The sequence below is a fragment of the Cynocephalus volans genome, chromosome 18 (assembly GCF_027409185.1).
Source record: "Cynocephalus volans isolate mCynVol1 chromosome 18, mCynVol1.pri, whole genome shotgun sequence".
In the NCBI taxonomy this organism is placed as follows: Eukaryota; Metazoa; Chordata; class Mammalia; order Dermoptera; family Cynocephalidae; genus Cynocephalus; species Cynocephalus volans.
Window position 1 is genome coordinate 17,523,816 of NC_084477.1, and position 16,409 is coordinate 17,540,224.

Genomic DNA, 16,409 nt, shown 5'->3' on the forward strand with positions numbered 1-16,409 from the left:
TAATTCCCTGCCAACCGGGGTGGATATGAGGGGTTTGAGACAGAGGGAATTGATTTATCAAAGGAAGAAAGAGAGAGAGAGAGACAGAGAGAGAGAGAGAGAGAGAGAGAGAGAGCTCCCTACGCCCAGGGCCTGTTATGCAGTTAATACAGAGGTAAAAACAGGGACAGGCACGGTACCAGAATTCTCCGTCATCCAGAGTGGTGTGACACAGACGCTTCTGCTCAGCTGGGCAGATGGAACGCCACTCAGGAGAGCTAGGAGCAAACAGAGCCGGCACTTAGGCAGGGGTCGTGGTACAGACAGACGGTCCCCCCAGCACCCACATGTGTGTTATGTCAGGAGTTAAGTGCACCCGGTGTCTGCTCTCTGCACCCCAGAAACGCGCCCAGGGAGGCAGAGGCTGCAGAGCCACTGGCCCCACATGAGGCCGCTCAGAAAGCCCATCACCAAGTGCCGTGCTGGAAAATACCCCTCGGGGCCATCTGGACCTCCTATGGTGGAGACTGTTGCGGGACAATCACAAGGAGTTGAGTGCCCACGGGTAGCTGCAGGGTAAGCTGGAAGCCACAGACTGATGCGCTCCTGTCCTTGGCTTCCAGCTCGCAGTGTCACCTGCAGCCGTGCTTGGCCTCTCCTCCTAGGTGATAAGCTGACGCCTGGCAAAGCGATGATAATGTCCTACGTTTGCCAGGCACCTTCTCTGCGTGACCTCGCAGGAGGCCAGGCAGGGCTATGTGAGGTGAGCACGGCTGTCCTACGTAAAAGAGGGCCCAGGTGGGCCTGTGTCCTCCAAACTCAGGAGTGGGGACCTACGTTTGGTGTTCACGCTGCAAGCCCCACAGCCACCTGCAAATAGCTCGTATGGAGTGACCGCCACCGTGGGGCTACGCTCAATGTGGTGGCTTCTTCCACATCCTGCAGATCCTCCCTCCAGGAGCTGTGCCCGAGTCGGAGGACTGGAACCAAGAGCCACCATCCGCCCTTCGAGCCATCACCTTCTAAGTGGCTCACACCCAGATCATCAGACGACCCACCAAACAGCACCTCAACTCTCATGGGACCTCAGGGTGGCCGCGGCCCCTGCAGCTGTGTGGGTGGGAGGCCAGTGTCCTTCCAGCCTTGACTCCCCATCAAAGTGCACCTTATTTCTCCCTCTGTGTAATTCCAGAAAAAGGGGGAAATGGCCCTTTCTCCTTCTAGACAGTTGTCTCAAAATCGAGGGGCACTGCGTGTGTTAGGACATGGTGCAGTCTCGTTGATTTTGTCTCATTATGTCTCTGTCCTTTCCGTGTCTGCCAGGAGAGGAAGTCCAATCTCTTCTCTCCTTTGAAATCTGTCTGATCCGAATCCGTCTCCTCCAAGGGCCTCAGCTCTGAGAAGGTGAAGCCAGGGACAGGCCAGGGAGTACAGGACCAGAGTCTTGACGGGGACACGGCCGTCTGAGCAGTGTGCGTGCTCTGCCCTCACGCTGGGATCTGTCTAGTAAAGCCACCCACATGCTGATGTTTGGTGACCCGGTGGCTTTGTCTGGACTGAGGACAAACACTGGCTCAGTTTTCCTCAAGTTCTAGACTAGCTTCAGGGCCCCCCAGAGACCTGTGGGCCATGGGTGGGGCAGGGAAGGGCTGCACGCCCGAGATGGCCAAGCAGGAGCCACAGCTCTGGGTGGCCCTGCCATGCACCTGCCCAAATGTCCCCAGCTCCCAGTCACCTGGGCCACCTTCTGAGGGACAGGGGTGGGGGTGCAGGACACATACGGAAAGGCCACTCTTTCTTTACAGCCGGGGGCCAGGTGGACAGCCGTGGCTAACTGCTCCGCGCCTGCTGAGTGTCCTGCACCCCATCCAGGTCTCCACTCAGGGCCTCGGACGGTGGTCAGTGACCATCAGAGAGAACCCCGCACTTAGCTACTTGGTGACATTTCAGGGATTCCCACACCCAAAATGCCCATTGTGCACGCGCCCCCCTCCGCACGTGCACGCACCCCCCTCTGCACGTGCACGCGCCCCCCTCCGCACGTGCACACTACTGACCGGAGCCACTCACGAGGGGAGACAGAGACTGTCACAGGGTCGTGGGGATATAAAACGTCACCAGGGCAGGTGAGACGTTCATCGCCATAAATACAATTCGGTGAAAGTTACAGAGTTGTTGTAAGAGTCTTTTGAGATTCAAGTCTGACTGCAAGGTGGGCCCGAGGACGGAAGGGAAGGAAGTCAGCCCCCCAGAGGCAGGACAGGGCCCGGGAGGATCGCAGACCACAAGCCAGCTGGAGAGACGGGACGGGGGACTGACCTGTCACTCCACGACCCGTTCCACTCAACGTGGCCCCAAGGGTTCCGGACTCTGACAAGCTCCATGTTCCGGCCTTGGAAGTTTACCTAGAAGGGAAAAGCACCAGGAAAATGTGAACCAGTCACGCTTGGGAGCTTTGGTCCTGTCCACCCCTGAGCCCCGGGCGGTCAGCCCCATCCAGGGGGGCTTTACCGAAAGCCTCTTGGCTAAAACACCGTGGAAGGTAAGTAAAAACGCATCCGTTCTCAACGAGCCGTCTCATTCCTGCTGAGTATACTTGCCAACGATATCGTGGCAGTCACCCCAGAACGGTCACGCCACATCTGGGAAATCGAGTGAATCAGAAATTAGTCCACGTGAATCTTCAGACACAGGAGTTTCTCTCTAGAGCAGCATTTCCGCGGAGCAGGCCGGGCCTCCCGTGTCTGTCTCTGCCCAGTGCTCACAGCTTGCTGCGTTTTCTCCACCCTCAGCGTCCTGCTCACAGATGAACGTGACAGCACGAGCACACGCCGGGAGAGCACACACAGGAGCCATCGGATCCATCTCTAGGTCTTCTAACTCTGGTATCTCCCACTGTCGGGGGTCATAGGAGGACTCCTGCTGTTTGCCTTGATGACCCTGAGCCAGCAGAGAAAGAGGGTCCCGCCGTGCCCTGGGGCAGGGAGGGGCCGTGCACTGGAGAGAGGCTTTGAGGAAAGAGACTGGAGGTCACAGACGTCTGTTCGCCAACTAACCAGGAACGCAGGATGCTTTATCCTCGTGCATTTGGCACAAGTTGTATTTTTGATGTGTAAGAATCATTCAAGTGATATCAACTGTCTGGAGTCAACAGACGGGGCTCGTGGGTCACCCTGTAGGAGGCTCTTTGATCTGAGGTGTTTGGGGAAGGTGAGTTCCTTGCAGGTGGACGGGAAGTGAAGCGCTGAGCCAAGCCACTGGGAGGCTTCTGCAGTCACTCAGGGTGACACTGACAGATCTGACCTACAAGATCTAGAGAACCCAGTGGCATCTCACGGAGTGGGTGACAGCTGACTGCTGGATCCGGGAGGCTGAAACCTCGGGCTTCTTGCCACCCTTCAACCTGTTCTCCTGCCTGTGTCTCCCTCGAGCCTCCAAGGCAGCCACGCCAGGGTGGTGCCGTGTGTGTTCAGGTGGCCCCGGGAGTGAGTTCCGCCCTGACCACGGCTGCAGAGGATGGGACTCATGATGGTCAATGTTCTGTGTCAACTTGACTGGGCCATGGGGGCCCAGATATCTGCTTAAAGATTATTCTGAGTGTGTCACTGGGGTGTTTCTGGATGAGGCCAGAGTTAAATTGGTAAACTGAGTAAAGCAGATTGCCTTCCCGGTCGGTGCAGGTGGGCCTCATCCCACCTGCTGAAGATCTGAACAGAACAAAAAGGTGGAGGAAGGGGATCGGGTCTCTCTGCCCGATGCTCTGAGCACAAATGTAAACTTTCTGTGCTTCGTTTCTCTGGAGCGCCCTGACTACCGCAGGTCTGATGTAGAACTGGGAAGGCAGGAAAGGAAAGGAGAGGCCAGACGATCAGAGGCCGGGCTCTCACGCCTGCTAGACAAGGCCAGGCTGTGGTGGGACCTCACTGTCCCTTTCTCCTGGTTTGCTGTTTGAATCCCAGCCTGCCTCCTCCAGGTGACACGCTCTCTGACGTGTCAGAATGGCGCTTTAAACCACGGTGCACTGAGACAGCGCACCAGGCGCCAGCATCTCCACGCCTCTCCCTGCACCCTGCAGCAGGGCTCTGCCTCACCTACCTGGTCAACTCCCGTTATGGTGTAGGCATGACCCTTAATGAGACCAAAAGGTGTCCGGGCTTCAGATTCTGCAGCATTTCTGGTCTGAAACAGGAAAAGAGAAACGTCATTCGCATTGTCTAAGTCAAGCCTTTCCCACCTGGCCAGGCCCAGCTCCAGATCTGGCCAGTCCTGTCCTCCGGCCCCTTCTGCTCCTGCAGGTGCAGCCACGCACACGGGTCATAGAGATCAGGTACATGGGACACCCCAAAGATGTTTAGCAGTGACATCCAGTTTCTTCCCAGGGTGGGAGACCCGCGCTCTCAGTGCAGACTCCAGCAAAGATTTACATTTTCTCCCCCAAACAGAACAACTTGAGCTTCGTATGGCACGACAGAGAAAACACGATCACACACACCACAGAGGAAGAGAGGCATGTGGCAGTGGACATGCAACTCCGTGTCCCAAACGGGAAATTACAGAGGACATGGGTAATCCGTCAGCAAAGAACAGCTCCCCAAGATCATTCCAAGGGGAAACAGAAAACTTGAAAAGATCTCAAAAGATAAACAAGGTAAAGTTACACGTGTGTGTGCTTGTGTGCACAGGGAACTTAGAAAATACCCTGTTAGCTTCCTACCTGCTGATAGGACGTATTTTTTCATGGTATATAAAATGAAAAAGACAAGTTTTGGAAAACTATATGCTAAGATTCCATCTTAGTAAAATCAAACCAACCTTCCTTCTGCTCGTGTGCCCATGTGTGTGCCTGTGTGAGCAAAGACAGAGCCGTGACCCTGGGCATGCGCCAGGCGACCTGGCTGCGGGTGGGGGTGGAGTGGGGAGGCTGCTGGATGCAGAGGGTACAAACATGCCTTTGTAGGTTTCAGGGTTGTACCACCTGATACAGCACGTGGATCTCAACTTTGCAATTTGAAGCACTTTGAATAGAAACTTGTGTGGTTTTTTGGGCAGCTGGCCGGCATGGGGAACCGACCCCTTGACCCTAGTTTTATAAGGCATTGCTCTAACCAACTGTGCTAACTGGCCAGCCCAAGACCTGTGTCCTGTGCCCCTCCTTGTGTGTGGTCAGAGCTCCTGCACAGACCCTGGCTCATGTGGTGCTGGCATCGGGGGCCCCAGCGACTCACGTCAATGGAGCAGCTCAGCAGAGAGCCCCTCTTCAGGGCCTTCTCGAGGATCTCGTAGAAGTTCTCGGGGGCCTCCGTGGTTTGGAAGGTCTCTGCGACGCCCCCAGTGAAGTCTTCCATGGCCTCCAGCGCGCTGCCGCCCTTCAGCGCTTCGTAGCTCCCGTTCAGTCTGCAGGCGGCAGGGAGCCAGCGGGGTGTGTGGGGACAGGGCCCAGGGCGTCCCAGACAGAGGCTCTAATTGGGCTGGGAAAGGGGACAGGGACGGAGCAGGAGCCTGGAGGAAGAAGGAGGCCCCGAAGACGCAGCCCGGAGTGCTGCATGGAGCAGGGGCTCTGCCCTGACGGGCTCCAGGTTCAAACCCCAGCCCCGCCACTGCGGGCCCAGCCACTTTGCACCGAGACACCCAGTTTTCTCACTTGCTCTTTAATTCTCAGCACAGCGCTCGAGGTTGCACGCTCTCCTGTGACCTATCCCCGGTCACCTGACGCTGAGGTCGTGTTGACGGTTCCCACTGAAAAGTCCCTCCCCCCTCCCGTTTCCTGGCCGTGCTCCTGGGAAGGAGGTCACCATGTGGGCCCCCATTTAAGGAGCGGGAGTTCACCTTGAGGGTGGGAGACACACACAATTCATTTGGAATTATTCTGCATGGGAGATTTGTCCCTCGTCCCTGATTTATTTATTCAATGATTTATTGACATCCGCGTGCGCTCGTGGATACTTATTTTCTACTTTGGTTTACAATCCAGAGCTGCTTTACTTACTTTGTTGGTCAAATTGTTCTAGCTTTGGCTGCTTGGAACTGAGTCAGCAGGCCTCTGTGTGCTTTCGATGTACCCCATCGGTGTGTGCGTATGCATGTGCATGTGTTGTGTGCATGTGTCGTGTGTCGTGTGCGTGTTGTGCATGTGTGTGTTGTGTATGTGTGTTGTGTATGTGGTATGTGTTTGTTGTGTGTGTACTGTGCGTGTTGTGCATGTGTTGTGTGTGTATGTGCGTGTCATGCATATGTGTTGTGCATGTGTTGTGTGTGTGTGTTGTGCATATTGTGTGTGTGTTGTGCATGTGTAATGCATGTGTGTTGTGCGTGTGTGGTGCGTGTATGTTGTGTGTGTTGTGTGCGTGTTGTGCATGTGTGGTGCGTGTGTGGTGCGTGTGTGTTGTGCGTGTTTTGTGTTTTTTGTGCATTGTGTGTGTTGTGCATGTTGTGTGTGTTGTGTGTGTTGTGCATGTTGTGTGTGTGTGTGTTGTACGTGTTGTGCATGTTGTGTGTGTGTTGTGTGTGTTGTGTGTGTTGTGCGTGTTGTGCATGTAGTGTTTGTTGTGCATGTGTGCCGTGTGTGTTGTGTTGTACATGTGTGTTGCGTGCGTGTTGCGCGTGTTGTATGTGTGTTGTGCGTGTAGTGTGTGTGTTGTGTGTGTTGTGTGTGTTTTGTGTTTTTTGTGCATTGTGTGTGTTGTGCATGTTGTGTGTGTTGTGCATGTTGTGTGTGTGTGTTGTACGTGTTGTGCATGTTGTGTGTGTGTTGTGTGCATGTGTGTTGTGTGTGTTGTGCGTGTTGTGCATGTAGTGTTTGTTGTGCATGTGTGCCGTGTGTGTTGTGTTGTACATGTGTGTTGCGTGCGTGTTGTGCGTGTTGTATGTGTGTTGTGCGTGTAGTGTGTGTGTTGTGCGTGTAGTGTGTGTGTTGTGCGTGTAGTGTGTATGTTGTGTGTGTTGTGTGCGTGTTGTGCATGTTGTATGTGTGTTGTATGTGTGTTGTGCGTGTAGTGTGTGTGTGTGTGTATTGTGTGTGTGTGTATTGTGTGTGTGTGTTCTCACTTTCCGGCATCACAAGATGCTCTAGATTCATCTCATGTCTCTGCACCCTCGTGGTCTAGCCTGGACGTCTAGAAGTCTGAGCCTTGGCAGCGTCTGGGGGGAGCCTGGAGAACCGAGTAGTGTTGGCTTAGCCGGGACGTCCCTCTTCCTGCCCTCCCAGTGCTTCTCCACCAGCTCTTCCCAGGGCCAGACCCGTGACTTAGGGAGAGAGAGGGGACAGGTGTGGCCAGGGTGCCTGAGGAGGGCACACCGGGGCCACCGCAGGGACACTGCTCTGGCAGCTCTTTCTCCACCCTCAGCCCTGCCTGAGCCCACATGCCTCGCCCGCAGACCCAGGGCCTTGGTCCCCGCCGGGAATGGAACCCGGGCTTCCCCGGGCCCACGACGCTCACTTGGCGTAGGCTTTCTCCAGCAAGGCGCTCCAGAACTCGCTGTGCTCGGCAGAGTGCAGGAAGACCAGGCGGTCCCTGAAGGTGGGCAGGCGGTCGTCGACCACCACGTCCAGCCACTCGCTGTGCTGCCAGAACTGTCACCGGGAGGAGACGGAAACACAAGGTGAGTCACGCAGGAGGTCCCGGCCCCGTGTGTACACGTTGGTCCCACTGCTTTTCTCTGTGAACAAACTGCCAGAATAGTCTCGAAGGAATCACGCGTGTGCTCTGTGGTGGGGCCGCCTGGACTTTGTCCTCGGGGCCACATGCTGGGCATTCCGTCTGCCATCGACCTCGGCTCCTAGACTCAGTGTCTCAGGTGGGGGAGGAAGGACAGGAGCCACACGTGGACGCTCTCTGGTGCTGTGAATTAATCTTTCTTTTCACAAGGAAGTTTTTTGGCAGGGGAGGATGGAAGTGTGGGGTCTGCCCCGGCACTGCCCTGTTGTTACCCTCTCCACCCAGTTCCAGTTCTGATGTCCTCTAAACTTTCATCGCCTCCTTGCCGCAGGTGGAGCCCTGGTCTGTTGGCCATTCACCCAGAGAGAGGCAGGTGATTTGGTTTTCCTGCGTGCTAGCTAGCTGTGGACACGTGAGGAGAGTGCAGGTGTGCATGTGTGTGCACACGCATGTGCATGTGTGCAGGTGTGAGCGTGCATATGCATTGTTTGTGCTCATTTGTACGTTGCACTGTGCAAGGGTGTGTGTGGGAGTGCACTTGTATGCACGTGTGCACAGGTGTGTGCTGTTTGAGCACATGCATGCATGCGTGTGAGCTTGTATGTGGTCTGCAGGGAACAGGAGAGGAGGTGGGAACAGGGCGAGGGCCATGCGTGGTTTCTCTGAGCTTCCTGGTGTGCTGCAGGGACCCGCCTCCTCCCCTCCTTTTGGATCAGCTGACACCCACTCGGGGGCTTTCCCCTGGCCCTTCTCCCCCTGACCCAGTGTCACTTCAGACTCTTGGGCCTTTGGTGGCTTCTGGGACAGGGGTTTGATGTCCAGGCCTGGGCTGGGGCTCCCTGGGCAGGGGCAGGGCTGGCCTCCCATGGGGAGGGCTCAGGGGGCCTGCAGGTGACAGAGACAGCTCTGCTGATGTCTCAGCTCCTGCATACCTGCACTGTGGCTGAGGGACAGAGAGGACTGTGCAGCAGCGGGTCATTTCCAACGCTCCACTTCCCATGAGGAGTGCTGTGAGCGTGGGGCTGACAGCCCCCTCCAGGGCCGGCCCCACCCACTCAGGGCAGCAGTGGAGCCAGAACCTGGGGCTCTCGACCTATGGGCTAAGGATTGTTTTGTGAGCTTGGGTCAGCCACACTCCCTCCCTGGGACCCAATGTCCCCAGGGGCAAAATAGGGAGCAGCTGCCCAGGCCCATCCCGGCTGTGACACTCCATGGGACAAAGGAGGACGCTCTTCCCTGGGGAGCCTGAGGTCAGGTAGTGGTGTCAGCTCAAGGCAGCAGTGCTGCTGGGTTTGCTGAGTTTAAATACCCCCCACCCTGCCGCCCGGGGGTGGTTCTCCAGGGTCAGAGGTGAGCCAGGGCTGTGCTATGGGCAGAAGTCACACGCAGGGAGGGGAGACAGGGATGGTGGGTCCTTGGGAGAGCAAGGGTAGAGTCCCCCAGCCCCAAAGCAGCTCCATGCCCCGCAGGCACAGGAGGCCGACAGCTGGGAGTGGGGACAGGGCCCTGAGCTCATGTTTCTGCTGTCCCTGCCCTCGAATGCTTCTGTGCCGTCAGTTACTGGACCCACACGCACTTCTGCTTAGCAGACTGCGGGCCTCGGGGACAAAGGGACGGGGCTGGCCAAGCGTGCAAGGAGGTGACAGCATGTCCTTCATGCCTGGCACTGGGCGACCCATGGGTGGCTTCCAGTCTCTCCCTCTCTCTGATTAGTAAGGAAGGCTCAGTTTCACGGAGAGAACTGCCCGAGGCCACCCACTTAACTAAGTCCAGGGGGACCCTGTGCAAGGGCTGGGGGTGGGGAAGGGCGCGGATGGAAGGGGAGATGGGAGAGCAGGGAGCCAGGTCTCAGGGCCGCGGGCCCCAGGACTCCAGCTGGGGTCAGCTCTGTGTTTCTTCAGTTTTTATGTTTTAAAGTCACTCACACTCTCCAGAGTTTCACTCCTCCAGTGAGGAGACCATCTCTGCTTATGAGAAATAATCCAGTTCCCCAGAGGCACAATCATCTCAGGCCATTCATGCTCAAAGCGCCAGAAATTCCGGATCATGAAACCCTTCGCCTACAGACCTCCAGATCTGCCAGGACAGCACCCGAAGCCACGCTGTCTGCAAGGACCCACCTTGCAACACCCTCAATGCTCTTCTGAAACATGTAGATGTTATTTCACGGCAAAGCGTGGCGTTAGCACGGTTTAGGAGCACAGCGCTCACGCAGACACCGTCGCCTTCCCTCCAGGGTTCCGGGGCGGTGCATTTGCACCGAGCCACGCTGGGCCCGAGCGGTGAGCCCAGACCGGCTCCATCTCACCTGGAAGTGGAATATCCCAGCGTAGCCGGGGCCGAAGCTTTGGTCCTGGGGCACGACTCTGGCCAGCGCTCTGTCATTCAGTGTCAGGGAGGCGATGGCGGCAAGGAGCCAGCAGTCTCCTGCAGAACAAAAGCACAGGTCACGGTCCTCATCACGAACTCACAGCACACGGGGAACCTCCAGGTCAGAAGGGGATGTGGGGACTGCCAGACGTGGCCACATCTTTTCTGCATTTTAAACAGTGAGCAGAAGACCCGCGAATACCCTGTCCTCCTTCCTGCTTTCCTTGCCGGCGATCCTGCTCGGTCTTGTACACACAGCTGTCGCCTTCTCGGCACGGTCATGAGAGATGCGTACTTGGGTTTCTGACATGTGGCCCTGCCGTGCCTCAGCTCTGTGACATTCCAACAACCTCCTCTGCAGAGGACCAAGGCTGCACATGCTAGCGTCAGCATGGCCACATGGGCTCCAGCCCACGCTGTTCTGCACACTTGGGGTGCATGTGTGTGTGCGTGCGTGTGTGTGCACACGCATGGAGCTCAGAAATAGCCCCTGCAGTGCCTGGGGAACCTGTTTCCAGGGCTGATGTCTCTCTGCAACCCAGACTCAGGTTAGTTATTGATAGCGGGACTGTGTGGTAGCTCCGCTTGTTTCAAATTATCTTGCATTTTCAAGATTTCTTGCCTCACCTGCAGAACTCTCCAGCGGTGTCTCTGCATTAACACACATCTGGAGGAAAACTACAAAGTGGAGTCGAACACCAAACAGTACCTCATTGCATCGTGCCAGATGCTGCCTACGATCCTTCATCCGCGCTGAGCATGGAACCAGCGCCCCAGTGCCTGGCCGCAGTGAGCCACTGCCTGTGCAGTGCATGACAGCAGATATTTAGGAGGGTCCACTTATCTGACAGGACCTCTCAGCTTTATCTAGATTTGTTTGTTTTTAGTAGACAACACCCCCGTCATTGGGACCTAAGACCCCGTCACACTCAGTGTGGCTCCCCAGCGTTCACATTTCCTGAAAGTACCGTGTCTGCTGGACTCAGGATGTCGCAGTATGACCCCTTTCTGGTCGTTGCATGCAGACAGGGGAGACTCACACAGCCTAACACCAGGAAAGCAACTTTCGAACTGCTGCTTCTGGCTTTCTGAGGGTGTCACCAGTGGGCCGCAGGCCACCCCCAGCCTCAGCTGAGGCACAGAAGGACTGGTTTCTAATGTGCCAGCGGGCCTTTGGGAGACTTGGGTTGGCTGATAGGAAGTTCCAGGGCTGGAGGCTCTCAAGACCACTCATTCTGCAGATGGGACTGAGTGTCCCCTGGGCATGGGCACTGTGTCATGCCAAGGGCAAAGACAAGGAAAGACAAGGTCCCTGCTTCCATTGGAGGGTGGCCAGGGCCGGCGGAGTCTAACAGAGTGGTGCTGCTGCAGGCTGACCTCCTGCACCCTCTCCTCCGAGTCACAACTTTGCCCAGTTGAGGGTATCATGTGTCTTTACCTGGCCAGAGGGTGCAGTGGCTCCTACCTAGTCAGCCAGAAATGCTCTGAGCTCTCGGAGGAGGAGACCTCGAAGCCAATGTTTTGTACACAATTTAAAAGAAATTTAAAAAACCCTCAACCCCCACACAGGATTGCTTTTGTCTCTGTTGAGTGGGGGCGGACGGGCCGGGCTGGCCACCCTGTGCTGCGGTTGGAGGAACGCCCTCTGCAGCCGGTCTGGCGGGAGTGCATGCCCCACGGTGGCGGTGACATTCTGGTCCTGATCGTGGGGGGCAGCAGCTCGTGCCGTTCATTTCCTGGGTATTCTTCATGGCTTATACGTACGCTGTGCATAGTATTTGGGGGTAATGACAGTGCTACAAAATAATATGTAGAAACAACGATCCACTGAGGTTCAATAAGAGGCTGTCATTCCAGATATACACTTACACCAATGTGACAAGCCAAAGCTTTGACAGACAGAGGAGCCTGAACGATGATTTTCCATTGAACAGTAATGAGGAAGCCTGACCTCAGTAAAGGACGCCCATGTGAATGGGACGGTTTTGGAGAAGTCTAGGTAAGTTCTATCTGGAACAGATAATTCTGTCTTCTTTTACCCATGTGTCATCCATCCGTGCATGTCTACCTACCCGCCTTCCTACCTGTCACCTATCTGCTGCATATCTGTGTGTCCGTCATCCACCTATCCATCATCTGTCTCTACTTATCCATCCATCCATCCGTCCATGTGTCTGTCCATCCATCCAGCCATCCGTCCATCCGTCCATCCATCCATCCATCCATGCATCCATCCATCCGTCCGTCCGTCCATCCATCCGTCCGTCCATCTGTCCGTCCATCCATCCGTCCATCCGTCCGTCCATCCGTCCGTCTGTCCATCCATCCATCCGTCCGTCCATCCATCCGTCCATCCGTCCGTCCGTCCATCCATCCATCCATCCATCCATCCGTCCATCCATCCATCCGTCCGTCCATCCATCCGTCCATCCGTCCGTCCGTCCATCCATCCATCCATCCGTCCATCCGTCCATCCATCCGTCCATCCATCCATCCGTCCATCCGTCCGTCCGTCCATCCATCCATCCATTCATCCATCCATCCGTCCATCCGTCCATCCATCCGTCCATCCATCCATCCATCCGTCCATCCGTCCATCCGTCCATCCATCCGTCCGTCCGTCCGTCCGTCCGTCCGTCCGTCCATCCATCCATCCATCCATATCTGCCTACAGACCTTCTTACCTGTCATCTGTCTGCTGTGTATCCGTGTGTCCATCCGTCCATGCATCCATCTCTCTCACTCTGTCAACCTACAATGGTCTGTGGCCCCCCCCGCCCCAGATTCATGTGTTGAAACTTAGTGGCCGACGTGACAGGACTAACAGGCTGGGCTTCTAAGAGGTGATTAGGTCACAGGGCATCTCCCCCATGAATGGGATTGAGGCCGTCACACAAGAGGCTTCACACAGGGTTCGGCCTTTTTTGCTCTGTCCCTTCCTCCATGTGAGGACACCCGGACGGCCATCTATGAGGAACAGGCCCTCACCAGACGCTGGACCTGCTGGCACCTTGCTCTTTGACTTCCCAGCCTCTAGAAGTGTGAACACAAACTCCTGCTCTTTATGAATTTCCCAGCCTTCGATCTTTGTTACAGCAGCACACACAGACTAATACACGATCTGCCTCTGTCATCTCTTTATCTAAACTACTATCATACCTGTCGTCTGTCATCTGGCTACCTACCTATCTACCTACCTATATCTGTACACCTGTCTATTTAATCAACCATCATCAGCTCAGTTACTCCCCAGGGAGGTCCCAGCATGGCTTGCCTCAACCCTTAGACCACAGTGACAACCTCGGCTGTGACTAAATCGGGGTCTGCATGAGTTTTCAGTGGTTTGCTTTCTTCAGCGGGTTCCACTGGTACTTTTTAAAGAGGCCTCTCCATTTTCATAGATAGATTAAAGGTAAACCCAGCCCAATTGGACTAACCCTGAAATGCAGGACCCGATTTAACTGGTGAGGGGGCACACTCAGGTCAATTGTGGGAGGGAGATTGGGGGTGCGGGGAGCTCCCCCAAGGTAAGCCCCCAGCGAGGCATTGTGTATAATGGTTAGGTCTCTGCAGTCAGACTGTCTGCGAGTGAACCGCAGTTGCACATCTATCACTTCTGCGATCTTGGACAGATTAGCCTCCCTCAGCCTCAGTTTCCTTGTCTGTAACATCGGGAGGGGGGTTGGGAAGATGAACAGAGCAGCATGTGCTCGGGACAGTGCCTGGCGTGTGGGTGCTGGCTGCAGTCGACATGAGTGACAGATGGATCAAGGCAGCAGGGTGCCGCTGCTCTCCGTAAGCTCCTGGGCTGTGAGCCCCGAGAAGGCGAGGGCTCCATTCACGGGGAGCAGGGGTGGTAGCAGCCGCTCCCAGCCCCCACCCCTCCGTGCTGCCCAGGGCCAGTTTGCCCAGCCGCCCTCCCCTGGGCTCCGTCCCCTCACACTCACCAAGCTCCCCCTGGCAGATATCAGTCCTGGTGGCCCCTCCGAGAATGAATTCTGGGTTTTTCACGATTTCCTGGAGGAACAAGAGCATTATCAGTGAGGTGAGCCCCCACGCAGCGGGCCAGTGTGAGAGAGCAGGGGCAGGGTCTGCGCCTTGTGCAGCGCAGAGGGCTGGCTTCTCCCTGTATTTGACTTTTCTGTGGGGGGCCCTGAGGAGGCTCTATGTCCTGGACACACCTGGGCCCTCCCTGGGAGCCCTGTCCCCTAGGGAGAGGTCATGCCTCTTTCGTGTGCCCACTGTACGGATGGATGCTCGGCTGTTTTCACCGGGTCAGGGTGATGCAGGTGAGTAGGGGCTTTTGCACCTTTCTGCAGACACTAGTACTGAGTCAGGGCCTGGGCTGGAGGTGGAAGGTCCCAGCAGCATCTGGGCCGATGCCGTGGGGGCAGCACAAGCTTGTTGACTCCCCCGAGAGCCCCCTGCCCTGTCATTCTCAAGTGTCCCAGGACCCTACTTCTCCTCTGGTCTTGTGTCTCAGAGAATCAGCAGGAGGACGGGGATTTGTTTGAAGCCAAGGGGACTTGGGGATGACGCAGGTAAGATGATGGCACTGTCTGTGCACCTTCCAGATGTCCCCACCTGGTGCAGCCATGACACCAGAGCACCTGCCTGGCGAGGGCTGAGTGGACACATTATCTTTTCCAGCACTCGGGTAGACGCAGGGCCGTGCCATCAGATGCAGCAGAAATCCAGACCTGGCAAAGGCAGGACACCCCGAATGCAGCCCCTCCTCTGTGAGGACACTCCCACCCTCAGCTCCAGGGAGCCTCAGAGTCTTTGCATTAAGTGACCCTAATCTCAAATGTGGCAGGGAGTCTGTCCTCGGGCCAGGGTCCTGGCTGCCACGCGGACCCTCTCCATCTGCACGGAGCAGCACGTCACTGCTGTCCTGCCTCACCCTCGGCCAGCACAGGTGTTTGCAGGTGTCTCAGAGCTGAGCTCAGAGGGACGACACAAACCAGGAAAATGTCAGAGGGCCTTGAGAAACAGCCCAGCAGTATCCTGCCTTCTCAGCAGAGGGGCTCTGGGCAGGCCACTGAACATCTCAGGATGTGTCCTCCTCTGTCACCAGCTCGGACATTCTGGGCTCATTGCAGAATGTGTGCTGGGGCCCCTGCCTTGAAGGGTGCCCCAGGAGCCCCCACAACCCTCCCTACCTGGATTGCCCAGTCCCCACCAGGAGAACTGCCCCCATGAGCAGCTCGCACTGCCGGTACCACTCGTGCCTGCAGTGGACATAAGACAGGCTCCGAGAGCCAGCAGCCCCTGCCTATCTGGCTGTGCCAGGCATGTGGGGGCCTCACCTCCCTCCCTGTCCCTGTCTGCCCCAGCCTCCCACTGGCCTGGCCCTGACAACTGTGACACGGGGCCCCTCAGCTTCGTCTTGCTATGGGTTGTTTTGTTAGAGAGAGTTTTACCAGATCACATCCAACCAGAAGAAAAACCCAACAGGAGGAAACTCAGAAATTCTCTCCAAGTGAGCACAAATTAGTCATCAGGCATACACTGGGCAGTGCCAGGGTGTGCCTCTGTGGGTTGGTGTGTCTGTGAATCGCTGCACACGTGTGCCGGTCCTGTGAGGGCCATGGAGGTCTGTGGACATGTGTCGAGGGACAGCAGTGCTGTGGGCCAGGGGACCCCCGGGAGCCACGCAGTGGTATACATGGATGGGTGTGTGGGTCCTGCATGTGTGAGATGCCTGTGACCTGCCTGCACATGTGGTGTGCATGGCCCCGTGTGTGTGCTCCATATGTACACTGGTTGCATGTGCACTCGGGCACATTGTGTGTATGTGTGGGTGCCCTGCGCGTGCGTGTGGGGCCTCATGTGTGTTTGTTCATGTGAAGAGAGGATAGGGTCACCTGCAGCTACGGTCCTGTGATAGGACGATCAGAGGGGTGTCAGTCGCAGGGGGTCTTGAACTGAGCCCAGACTGCTGCCTGTGGACCCCGGGAGGCCCCTGGGAGGCGGCCCCAGCACCACCCGGCATGTTTGCTTTCAGGGCCTGTTCTGTTGACCTTGCACACGATCCAGCCTCAGCCTAAGATGCAGACTTTCCTCTACTAAGCAAGTGATGTAAAAGAGAAAGGCCACGCTTCCAACAAGGCCTGGAGACGCTGGGTGCCACGGTCCAAAGCCGTGTGCTCAGCCCGGTGGAGGCCTTGGGGACTCTGGGCCTGTCCCAGAGCCACTGATGGCCTCTCTGGGCAGTGGGCTAGCCCATGGTACAGGAGGGGTTATGGCCACGTGACACGCATGGGCACGTTTGGGGAGGAACCCATGGAAGACAGCACCGGGGCAGGCAGACAGGGTGTGGGGAGAGGAGGCTGTCACTCGTGCCACAGGGGCTAGCCCGCAGGGTCAGCGCTGACAGCACTGTGGCTGCCTCCCCATTTGGCG

General features: G+C 56.6%; 1 protein-coding gene across 3 annotated transcripts in view; it reads right to left on the reverse strand.

Moving 5' to 3' along the window:
• The window catches only part of CAPN9 (calpain 9), a 37,095-nt gene that overhangs the window by 17,557 nt on the left and 3,129 nt on the right, over positions 1–16,409 (reverse strand). The window contains exons 2-8 of one of the 3 annotated variants that reach the window (XM_063082792.1): positions 13,952–14,021; positions 9,943–10,061; positions 7,416–7,549; positions 5,205–5,373; positions 4,075–4,158; positions 2,299–2,384; positions 180–257 (exon numbers count right to left, since the gene is read on the reverse strand). In XM_063082792.1, the coding sequence (XP_062938862.1) occupies positions 180–257; positions 2,299–2,384; positions 4,075–4,158; positions 5,205–5,373; positions 7,416–7,549; positions 9,943–10,061; positions 13,952–14,021 (740 nt within the window). The remainder of the gene's footprint in view (positions 1–179; positions 258–2,298; positions 2,385–4,074; positions 4,159–5,204; positions 5,374–7,415; positions 7,550–9,942; positions 10,062–13,951; positions 14,022–16,409) is intronic. The other 2 variants (XM_063082793.1, XM_063082794.1) reach the window with 2 other exon arrangements.